Source organism: Corvus hawaiiensis, chromosome 17 (genome assembly GCF_020740725.1).
Source record: "Corvus hawaiiensis isolate bCorHaw1 chromosome 17, bCorHaw1.pri.cur, whole genome shotgun sequence".
Classification (NCBI taxonomy): Eukaryota; Metazoa; Chordata; class Aves; order Passeriformes; family Corvidae; genus Corvus; species Corvus hawaiiensis.
The window spans coordinates 11,951,604-11,964,076 of NC_063229.1; the positions used below are offsets into that span (position 1 = coordinate 11,951,604).

General features: G+C 43.3%; 1 protein-coding gene across 1 annotated transcript in view; it reads right to left on the reverse strand.

The window, feature by feature from the left end:
* Nucleotides 1-12,473, reverse strand: part of CDH4 (cadherin 4) — a 423,679-nt gene that overhangs the window by 74,097 nt on the left and 337,109 nt on the right. Inside the window, exon 7 of the mRNA XM_048321825.1 lies at nt 4,265-4,437. Coding sequence (XP_048177782.1) covers nt 4,265-4,437 — 173 coding nt within the window. The remainder of the gene's footprint in view (nt 1-4,264; nt 4,438-12,473) is intronic.

Below are 12,473 nucleotides of genomic sequence, written 5' to 3' on the forward strand. Positions count from 1 at the left end.
TGCTCAAAGTTGGTGTTCATAAAATATTTAGGGGAAGCTCTTCAGAGGATGATATTGCCTATACTATACCCCCAGTGCAGGTTTACTGTGCTACGGAGACAGATATTCTGCCACCAGAGAAAGAAAAATTGGTGATGGGGTTGAATTACTGCACCAGGAGCACCATCAGACTGACAGTCTGGGCTTGATCCCACCTGGGACGCTGGGCTGAGTGGAAAGAACGAAGTAACACATGGAACAGAGCCGGTCACTTCTGCAAGGTTATACAGACAAATGCTACTTTTCAGGATGGAAAACAAAAATATGAATGTTTTGCTTTCTGAATGTTTCTGAGACCCAGCTGACCCTTTCTTGCCTCTTTAAATTTTCTTCCCAGTGGAAAAAAATAACCCCAGCTCAACGAAATGAGGAATTCAGATGTGCTGCTAAACGAAGCCGTCAGTTGGGCAGCATCTCCTGCAGTACCACCCACTTCTGCAGCAGCCTGCCATAAATTAAATCAGCAGCAATGGTCCCATCCTACCCCTGAACTTTGCCACAACCCGTTCACCTCATGCATTCACAGCCTATAATCCACACATTTTGTGCTCCCACCACCACATGATCCTTTCCTCCTAATTTTATGAAATCAGCTCGAATGTTCCTATGTTACTCTGATGTTTTCCTGCATTACAGCAAGCATCTGCTTTTAACCTTCTCATCAAAACCTGGCTGTCTGAATGTACTTCTGAACCTCTGATGACCCTAAATCCCTACCATTTTCCCTCTTAGTCCAAGGGATAGGTGTTCCTTTGTTCCACCCTTGGCATTTCTCACCCTCAGGCATCCAGGCTTACATCAGGCTGTTGCTAAACTGTCTCCCTTTAATAATTTTTATGAAGTACAGTCCAATTAACTTTATCTTCCTTGGGGATCCATTCAATTAAGTGCAGTCATAATGAGCAAGTGGACACAGAGCACTGTCACCGTATTTACATCCAGATTAATGGGAACCAGGTAAGATAACTTTAAAGCCATCAGTATTTTAATACTTTGACTTTTGAGTGTGCTATCTTCAGTGTCGGACACATTTAGGAAAGACCAGCACAATCTGAGAGGCTGAGTGTTTAATTGCCTCCATGGTTTGTGGAAATGGGGGTTTAGAAACAGCAGCAAAAATACATGACTTTGTCTTAAAATAGGTTTCTCGCGGGTCAAACAAAACACTTCTCACGACACAAAACAAGCTAAAACTTCCTCCAGTTCATTCTTTCATGGATTGAAGGTAATGTAGGAAAACAGCAAAAAACCAATATTGAAGTGGAGATGCTGAGAACATCAGGAAACCTCATTTAATGAGCATGCAACAGAAATGCTGAGCTAGGAACACCAGTTTCGAAGTGACTTTTCTCCCTTCTGAAAGACAAATGCTGGATCTGGAACATGGATCTGTCGCTCAGATATGGAATAGCTCTGGAAGTTATTTTTACTCCTGTTTTGCATTGCAGAAGCAAGGGAGAAAGGTCCAATGGAGACTGAAAACCTGGTTCTGTATCACCACAGCTTAACTTAATCATGTCTCAGGCACTGATAAATGTGTCAATAAGCATTTTGAGAAATAACTGGTATCCAGGGAATTTATCTTGGTTATAGTAGTTTCAGCTGAATAGGTCAGATTTGTTAACATTTTAATTTACACAAATATGCATTCCAAATATGCATTCGTCTCCTTTTCCTAATGACAGGGAAATGTCAGCAGCAATCCCAAATTCACTTCTCTAATAGCTTCCTCAAGTTTTCAGGAAAAACAAACAAAACCAAGAAAACAATCTGTGGTACACTAATAGGGGTGTTTAAACACAATTTTCGATTTAGATGCAATACAACTTTATGTTAATAAACCAGAAAGTTTTGCCAGTTCCAGATATAATCCTGAAAGTAGGAGAGAGAGCTGGGAATAAGCATGCCCTGTAGCTTCAGGGCAGCCCCAGGATTATGCCCAGAGCTGGTTGTTCTGCCTCAATCCAAGTGTCCCTTGCCCAGTCTTGTACTCAGCTTGGGACACTCAACACCAGATTTTCACATACACTGTGCCAGCTGTGACTTCCTGGACCCTGTGCACAGGGGAACTCACACGAAGCACATGGTTCCCCTGCAACTTTTTAAAATACTTCAGATGCAATGAGAGAAACACGAAAAAGGCAATCATTCTGCCTTATGCTTTCCCCTTAATTATTACCTGCCTCTTTTTTCAGCCGATTTGCTGAGATTAAAGCCTCTCTCCCACCAAGTTATCCCAATCTGTGTTTCTGAAATTAATATAAACCAAGGACCTTTCTCTGCCCATAAAGCCCTACATTAAAATGCTGGGCCTCACTGACGTCGGGGGGCAATAACAGTTCTTTAATTCCCATAAAATCAGCATTTTCCTGCCAGAATTCCAATTTCTCCTCCGAGTACATGGCCACCGTCCCCCCAGGTGTGTCCAGCAATCTCTCTGGCACTTGTTTCTCTGCTTCCGCTGCAAGCCTGCTGCAGGCTCCAGCACTGCCTGGGATAATCTACCTGCTTAAGATTCAGCCAACTTCCCAGCTCTAGGAATAAAAGGAGTAGGGAAAGGTCAAATCTGCCCTAGGCTGTGCTTGCAGAGTCTGCAATGTCAGGTGGGAAGGAGCAGGCGCTGGAGCTCCTCCTGCTCCCCCAGCTCTGCTTCCTGTCTTCATACCTGGAGAGCTCTCTGCTCTCCTGACCTTCTCCTTGGAAAGCTGTTTCACACAGTGTGTCCCCCCTGGGCCAGCTCGCCCTGAAACGGTGCCGAGGGCAAGCCCTGCACTGCTCCCAGCCAGCATTCCCAGCCAGCATTCCCAGCCAGCGTTCCCATCCCATCCTGAGTGTTCCGGCGGCTGCCCCGGGGCTCCACACGTGCTGCTGAGCTGCTGCCGGGGCTTTTATCTGCTCTCAGCAGCTGCCTTTGGGATTCCTCCCCAAGCTGCTGTGAAGCAAAAAAGCAGCCCCAGACCTGGGAAGGAAACAGCACAATCCCTGGCAGGGAATGTCTCCTGACTGGAGCCTGGCACAGCACTCAGCAGTAGGGCCAAAAGTGTGCTGCTGGCCTGAGGGGCACGGCAAAAATCTCCAAGGTGCTGGAGGCTTCACCCCTCAGAGTTTAGGTCCCAGGCCCACATGTGGGGACCCCTGCTTGCTCTGTGCCTGCCATTGTCGCAGGGTAGGAAAGGAGAGAAAGAAGAACAAAGCCGGTGCCTTCTCCCAGAAACGCAGCACACTGGGCTCTCTCAAAATGAACTCTTCCACTGGATGTGTGACTTCTGGGGACTGCCTGAATATAAATATCAGAGCCTCAGACTGTGCAAGTCCTTCTTCCCATAGTCTCTGTGGTCACTGCTCCATGAACAAATGGTCGTTTCTAACATGTAATCGACCGAGCTCCCCCAGTTGCATTGAGCAGGTGACACTCCATGACCTGCACAGTCCAATGGGGAACAAAACCAGAACTGAAGTTCTGGGGTTCTCTCCCTTTACACCCATTGACCCCATCCCCTCCTTCCCACTCACTCCATCCCACCACTGACACTGCATTGATTTTTGTTTAATATATGAGGTATAAATGCTTTGTCCTTGAGCTACACCCACAACCAAAGGAAGCAGGGCTTTGAGAATCACATTATATAGTTTACACTGACAGAGTGTTTTTTTGTTAGTAAAAGTGAAATGTCTCCTGCATTTGGTAAAGCTGCACATTGTAAAATGCCAGAAAGAAGAGGCACTAAAGGCAGAACATCACACAAACCCAAAATCATTGGAAGACATTTTACTAGTTTGGAAATGGCACAAGGACACAAAATGCTGAATGCAGGATGTGTTCCTTTTTCCAGGGATAACATGCAAAGAACTAAGCAAGACAGGTCTAGAAAGGGCTATAGATGCTTGGCACTTTATTGTCCCCCAACAGAAGGGGGAAAAATGACCATTTATTTATCCCCCTTTACCTCCTGGAGTATTTTTACATTTTTTGAGTTTCACAAACTTATGAAAGGAAAATATCAGCTCCAGGAGTTTGAAGATTCTCTCAGGGTTTCATCGACTGATATGGATTAAGACAAAAATATCACATCAAAGCCACGATGCCCTACAGTTGCTGCAGAAGCAAAGACTGTGATCTCCATACCTCAGCTCACGCTTTTAGAGGCTTGGGATTAAAGACAGAATTTGGGCTTTTCACGTCAGCAACCCTCAACAACACCTGGTAAGACAGTTTCAAACTCACCTCCCTGTCGAGTCCAGCAGCCACGGTGACAATGTCTCCTGTCTCGCTGTTAATAGTGAACATGTTTTGTGAGGGGCTCTGTGGGGTCTGGGTGACGATGCGGTACCTCACCATCCCGTTGGCCGTGGTGCCGTCGTCTGCGTCGTTCGCCGTCACTGTCATCACGTAGGTCCCTGGGAACAAGAGGAGAGGAATGATCGGTGTTATCTCATTGCAGAGCAGACTGTGGTCCCATTGACCTGGGGTCATGCATTTTGTTCAGAAATGCTATGGAATAGACATCCCACTTCAATCCAGCCAGCCAGGCAAGGCGAGGATTATGGAAATAGCAACACTGCTGAGACAGATGATCTGGAAGGATGCTGATTACACATAACTGGTAGACAGAGAGAAGTCATGTGAGGGTATCTATGATTAACTTCTAATTCTTTCAGTGATTGTAAGTTTTAGGGCAGCATTTTTTGTCCTGCAATTTCACAGATTCTCACAGGAGATTTTTTTTTCCATCCAATCACTGCATTCACATGCATTCAGAAGTACAGTTTAATACTGGAAAGCCCATCAGACTTCTCAGCAGTTTCAGAAGGACACTATCAACATGCCCATGCCCAGTGTAGGGAGAAACTGCCTGCTGCTTCCAGTTCTTGGAGAAACATCCACCTTTCTAGTCCCTCCTGGATTAAAAAATCCATTTCTGCAGAGCAAATACAACAGCTGCTGCCCAGCAGGACAGAAAAATCAATGATTTGGTATGTGTGGCCAGTGATGTATTGAATTGTTGGTTTGTTTCTTGCTAATCATCAGTATCTTCATTTGCCTTGCAAAAAACAATCCCTACTTTCTCGATACTGTCGGGAGTGCACTGATGCACTGACAGGCTCATTAGCACTGGAGTTTGGCAGCAGGGTGTTTTGCTAAAGTGGGAAATTATCATTATGAGGGTAAAAGATGTTACTTGATTGGATGAACTCCTGCAGCTGCATGGTCCTGTGACCCCCCAGAGTTCGTGGGGCCCAGCTTTACACTTGTTATACTGGTAGGAGGGAATGAGTAGCAGGGCAGGCACACACTGCTCACACAAGGCAATCTGCAACGGTGGATGAATCTAATGATATGAGACCTGAGAGGAGGAGTGGGAGGCAAAGAGAGACAGCGAAACCAGACATAACCTCATTTTGTGATCACCAAACCCAACAGCATCCAGGAAAAGAGGGAAGGTGCAGCTCCAACAGTGTGCATTTGGGAACTCTGAGCCAACGGATCAACTTATGAGCCTGCCATGCTGGAGAGATGCAATGTGGTCCCAGCAAGAACCTGAGCTGACATAAGATGGAGCCACACATGGCTTTACAAAAAGGGCTGAGTTTGTTCTTCTCTCTGGCTTAGATGTGAGCCACTGGTAGACCTGAGGACATGTGGCCACATCAGCATCATGCCCTGTCTCCTCTGGTACGCCCAGGTCCCCAGCCTGGTCACACTAGGAGCTACCCCACTCCCAGTTCAGGAATACCAGAGAGCTGGAGAGCTTGCATCTGTTTGCAAAAGACTTTAAAAGTACCCTGTGCTCTAAATGGGCAGATCTAGAAATGCCTGCAGCATTTTGTACCTTAGCCAAGTGTCTTTAAGCCACTCAACACATACGAAATCCCCCCAGGGACCTTTCCCAACTCTGGGAAACCAACGTTTCTCAGTATTAGCAAGAAGTTTGTATTTTTGCACTTGTGTGTGAAGTGCTTTGCTGATCTTCCATCTGCTTCAATCAGGCTCTTTTTGTTCTCGGTGGTGATACATATATTCCTGTGAGTTTTCTTAGTTCAATAAGAATTATAGATTGAAAAATAAATGAATGTGTAAAGCAAATCTTAATGATGAATACATTCCTGTTTTTCTGCAATAATCCTGATTCACATTTGTGAAATGAAAACAAACTATTCAACAGCTTTAACATTCTCCCGATCAATAAACTTCAGAAGACGGAAGAAACACTGAATTGAAACAAGGCTGTGCAAGCAACAAATTTTCTCTATTTTCTCTACAAGCATTCGTTTTTTGCTCTTTTGCAAAACCAGTTATCACTAGACAGCTGATACAAATAATGAAACCAACCCTTAGATAACTACAGGGAAAATGTACGGGAGAAATTTAAATAGGAAATATGCTGAATGAGATGTTTGATTTGGAATTTATGTTATCTTAATGCATTCAATACTGAAAATATCTCTGAACAGAATGTCAAAACCTAGGGCTAATGAAAACAGAAGCGGAAGAGGAAAACAGGATCTATTTTAGGACGTGTGCAGTCTGAGGATGTATTCCAAACAGGTGGTATTTCATGATGCGCTTCTAGCTCAAATAACCAGCTTTGAAAGTCATTTGGACTTCCAGGTTTAGACAAAGGCGCCCCACAATTGTGGTCCCTCCTCATGTGGGATGTCTCAGACTGTACTGTAGATTCCAAAACTAACCAGCACACATGTGAGATGGTGGGTTCCCAACTCGGTAGGGGAACCTGCTGGGCTGCAACTGTGGAAGGAGGGGGTGGGGGACAGCAGCTATACTATGGATGGAGAGCACAAAAGGTCTCCTTCACTCCTTTCCTGACCTTTTGGCTTCTTTCCTGCAGTGTAGCACTGGACTGAACGTATCTGCTCTAGCAAATAAGGATTATTTCAACAGCATTTGACCTACATCTCCATAAAGGGAGATGGGACTGGACAAATGTCTCTAAAGTCATGAACTGAGCACCACGGAGCTGTACTTCAAGAGGCAATCTGCTCCCTATCTCCTATCTTTAATTTCGATTATGAAACCCAGCCACAGAGAAAATAAAGAGAGGAACTTGGCATTAATTACTATCTTGTAACTTAATAAAATGCCCTCTGCAAAGGGCCCTGTGTGGCTGCAGCACTTTGCAGCACATGATGGAGTTGCAGCAGCCGCTTCCTTTCTGGCTCTCCCTGGGGCTGCCTGTCTGACCACAGTCTGCTGTAAACTGGCTGCTTCTCCCTCTCCACAGTCTGGACAGTGGCTGGTATCTCCTCTCCCTTTCCTATGTACACACTTTTCCCACCTGGCAGTGTTGACTGACAGCATCCCCTGTTCCCCGTGCTGAGGGCACCATCCCTAGGGACAGCTCCCGAGGGATCAGCTGGGGTAACCTACACCACTGTCTATGTTCCACTGGTTTGCTTTGCATTTAGCCTGTCTTTAAGAAAGATGTATCCTCCCGATACCTGCGTGCTGCAGTGAATGACATAAACATAGATCTGTGCACAAGAGTATTCAGCAGAACGATGTGGATATACACAGATAAAGTGTCTAACATCCTCTGGGTGCTGTATAAACTCCTGCACTATACTCAGATGGTTGGTGATGATTTACCTGCAATAAAAGTAAATAATGTCATGCTTCGATGTCCTTTGCATGGAGATACATCTTCATGTAGTTTATATTAAAATAAAGGCAATATATCCCCATATCCAGCCCCTCATACCACACAGTTTTGGCGAATATACAGTGGCAGAGAGAACAGCTCTAATGCACTCAAGGATTGAAGCTGGTATTGTTTGGGTTTAAGTGAGGAAGCACTGATTACCCAATCTGGCCCATGGGTTGTGTGTGTTTTGTGGAAATCAATGTATTAACCACACCATATTTACAGCCCTATATCCTACCCAAACAGAGATAGTAGTTTGTAGTAGCAGTTACTACAGACCAGAAACACTGAGCAAACTCCTCCAAGTCACACTCAGGACCCCCAAACTGGACTGTGCCAATTCTGCATCAGACCTGCTGGTGGTGATGAAGCTGCAAGAGTAGGTTAAACGAGTGTAAACAGGACAAGAGGGACTTTAGGCTTTCAGTGTCTGAGAAAAGCATCACTTTTATTTTTTCTGCTCTTCAGGGCTTGCTCTCAAGCACACCGACAATATTAAACGAATGCGTGAAGTGCCAAATTCAGAAATTTGCCCCAGCCTGTGCAGTGTATCACAGGATGAATACCCTGTGCAGATATAACAGACATATATCTGATATAACCGCATTAAACTACACACCTTGCCTAACTCAGGTATGTAACCTGCCGAAAGAAAACCATTTCTCATCAAATAAGGCACATGGTATGTTAAATAAAATACCAAACCTAGTACATCATGTCAATATTAAATCAAATTTGCTGCATGTTGAACAGCTCTTCCGAGCAGCAGATTGAATTACCATGCACAGCTAGTGATGACAAGATTACTGTGCATTAGCCTTCATTAACTAATGTGCAGAGTCCATATATCACCTGAGTTAAAATTAATGGATGGCATGACGAAGGAGATCTATCAATAAAAGGCAAGACCTCCAGAATCTGTAACTTCCCAATGCATTCCCTTTGATTCTCCCAGAGACCATAACCTCCCAGATGTTATTTTGTCAAATGAGATGGTTTTGTTTCTAACCATGGATAAGACATGTGAGAGAAATGCTTGAAAGCAACCCTTATGGAAAATATTCCCATTGGATTAATTAAGGTTTCCACAGGATAGGCAAAAAAATGCCTTACAGAAGCTGGGAGGATGGAAGCAAAGGGAGATAATTTATATCTGTATATTCAGTTTTGTTTGTCAATTTTAAAATGAATTGCATCTCCTTGAAAAGAATACAAAGAGATTTTGCTAGGTTCACCATATCTCATTCCATCTGTACACGTTAAGGAAAAAGAAAAGCAAAACAAGAGAGATAGCTGCCCTGAGCATGTGTAAGCAGATAAGCACAGTCATAAACAAATGTCCCCCCCCCCAAATCACTGTGGAATCTGAGAATCAGCTCAGTTCTTTGTAGCTCAGACAATCTCAAAGCATCCTGAGGACTGCTAATTCCCCTCACGTTGTCTGCAATCTCTGCTCTCCCATCTATGCAACCTCATTTCTCCATAAAGATGGAGCTTTCAAGAGTTTAAGGCACACAAACAATATTTTGGCGCAGTTGTGCTCCCAAAGTCTTTGTTACAATTGCTTTATAATTACCATTTTTCTAAGCTGGTTTGATATCCATTAGTTAGATTTAATGCATGTTAAAATAAAGAGCTAATGGGCACTTTTCAGGAAGCCAACAAAAAAGAAAAATAAAAACTCCTTTCATTTTGCCCTTTATCCCACATGTCACTGCAAAAACACATATTCCTCTCTGTCTTCTCCTATGATATAAACAGAAAACGCTAAAACTTCACCCAGTTTTTACTGATAATGCTTTTTCTCTATCCAGCTTTATCTCACAGTTTATGTTTTTAAATGGCTGGTAAATGGCTGCAGAATCATTAAAGGTTGGTTAACCTTCTCAGTCTAATTTTGACCTACAAGATACTTAATTTAATCATTCCCCATAGAAAAGGACGGAATCATTATGTGCAGACATGTGGTGATGGCCATATTACATTAGATCTTCATTAACCCAAGTTAATAATGGCTTTGTACTAATGGAAACTTCCCCTTACTCCTCATTTTTTCCCCCCAAATTGGAAAGCTCACTTAGTGAATCCTCTGCATCTGATGCTAGACAGAGAAGACAATAAGAGTTGTTGTGGGAAGATTAAATACTGAAGAACAGTGCAAAATTTACAACATTTCCTAAACCCAAAATTTTCCACTCAGAATAGTTTCCTGATATTAGTTTCCTTCTCCACAGAGGATGGGAATCTCATGCTTCTAACTCATGGCAGGCACGCTTCAGCCTTTAGGTGATTTCACTCATTGCAAGGAGGTCTCGGGGACAGAAGGACACACTAGAAAAGTAAAGGCATCAAAACCAAGTTCCAGTGACAAGTATAATGGGATCCTGAAAAAGTCCTCAGAGTACAACTGAACTTGCTGTAGTGTTAAAGACTAAAGCATTTCATCTAACAAATTTGCACCCTCAAGTCAAAAAAATTTAATGTATTCAATGGGTGATGTGAAACAATTTCACACACTCATTGTTAAGGGTTTCAAACGAAATTGGGTAGCTGACCCAGCAATGGTACTGAGTGGAGTCACAGAGGTGAACAGGAACATGAACAAGACATCAAGATGACAGAAGTGAGTGTGAGTACTGCAGATGTAATAAATTGCAAATGTACTTAAATTAAACTGCATCTCACATGCTCTGGATAAAAAACTAAATAGAAGCAGCACTTCCCTTCCGAATGATATTCCTTCCATCATAACTGATAGCTACTGTCATTCTCTTCAACGTAATTTTTGTAATCATTGGCAAATTTTGACCTTTCAAGCAGCTAACCTAATTCATAACGGATGTCACTTCCTAATTAGCAGAGACATTGGATTCTCAGCTTCAGACAGGGCAAGAGCCAACCTAATGAGAATAAAGAGAGCAAGCAGGTCTGGAGAGACAACAGAGAGAGATGAAGACACTGCTGTCGCCCAGAACGGAAATAAGACCTCCTTACTGTTAAAAATGGAATAAATACCTCCGGAGAGCCAACGAGCTGCACTGACTGCAGCACACACATGGCCCTTGCCAGATCTGAAGATCACTCCCCTCCAGCAGCCTGCAGCCTACTGAGACCCACTTACCCAAGAGAAATCCCACCAGTCAAATATCAGGATGGGCAAAAGCGCATCCAGCCTCTGAGCAAATGGTTCTGGCTGCATAAATTCATGAGGTGCAGCTCGGCTGAGTTCCTGCACATGAATCCTCTCGATTTCCAGGGCTAATTCAAGGAAGGGGGAAAGCATGACTACTTAGGACAAATATCCTGAACATTCCCACTGAATTGTGTGAACAGCACAGCCAGGTTTCATGCTGAACTGAAGGCACGTGTGACTCCAGACAAAATGCAGTCCCAGCTGCACAGAACCTGACACTGAACACATCCTCCACAAGGCTTCAATCCAATCCCTGAATTTTGACACTGTAAGGTAATACAATAGAATATAAAGTGGTGTAATATAATATAAACATTATTACGTATATCATACTATGCTATTTGTAGTTAAAAGGAGGCAGAGAATAGACTATTACAGTGTTCAGTTGTAACTCCCTCCTAGAGTGGTCTCAGACCATGATTTCCCTATTTTTCTCCTTTCGATCAACTTGGCCATGTTTTTTTTTTTAGAGGGAAAACCCACAAGTCTGGGGATTTGCATTTTTTTCTCACACTCCTATAATTCACCTCCTTTCTCTTGGGACTGGATGCTTCTGAAAAGGAAATTAAGAGCACAGATTTCATAACCAGTCACCTCGAAAGAAAATGGAAAGCACTACCATGTGAGTCTGCAGAACAACAATTTCTTATCTTAAAATTGTGCTCTGCTGAGCAAAAGAACTTGAAAAAGAATATTGTATATCCTAAATTTGTGTGTAATGTGTGAGAGAATGGAATCAGGTTGGACAAAGCCATTTTTAATAGCATATAAAGTGCAAGAGTAAGATCAGCACCTGCCCAGAGTGCAGAAGATGGCACTGCCATCGATGAATACATTCAATCTTGGGATGGATCCAGAAGTAATGCATCTAACCTGTGAAGAGCTCTGGGATGAATGGAAAAATCTGTTGAGTCCTACTCTGGCCCTCTGGAATATTTTACCTGTGCATGATCGCTCTGACACATTCAGCATTTGCATTATTTTAGCTTTTAGTGCTAAAAACCAGAACGTGTGGCAGCCCCATCCATGAACCTCCAGGTCCAAGGTGCTCTCTTGAACTAGGACCTTCCTAAATGAAGAGTCTAAAATTAACTTCCCTCCAAGCTGGAAAAAACATATTGAATATTTTGACTATGAGCAGCACTATGGCATTTTTGGAATGGGTTGCAGTGGCAGGAAGAGGGATTCACTCCGTGTCCTATTAATTTTTAAAAATGAAACATCTTCTCTTCAGATCTCAGGCCCTGCCACCCAGCAACAACTGCTCTGTTCCTTCACTGAACAAACAACCTGCAGCACACCCGGCATCTCTTTGTGAATTACACTGTCAGGTTGGAGAAGAGGAACAAGCCAGAACTGCAGAATCCAAATTCTCCCCATGAATATATATATGAATGCAACTATATGCCTTAAAAGATTAACTTCACAAACCTTAAATTGCAGTTTAATTTGAAAACTAATTCAGCCTCATAATTGGCTTTCTGTTCAAATCACTGAGGCTAAAGATTTAAATTCTTAATATTCAGATGACTTTCGAGTTTCTGGCCCCATCTGTGCATTAGTCCATGGTGTTAATCTCT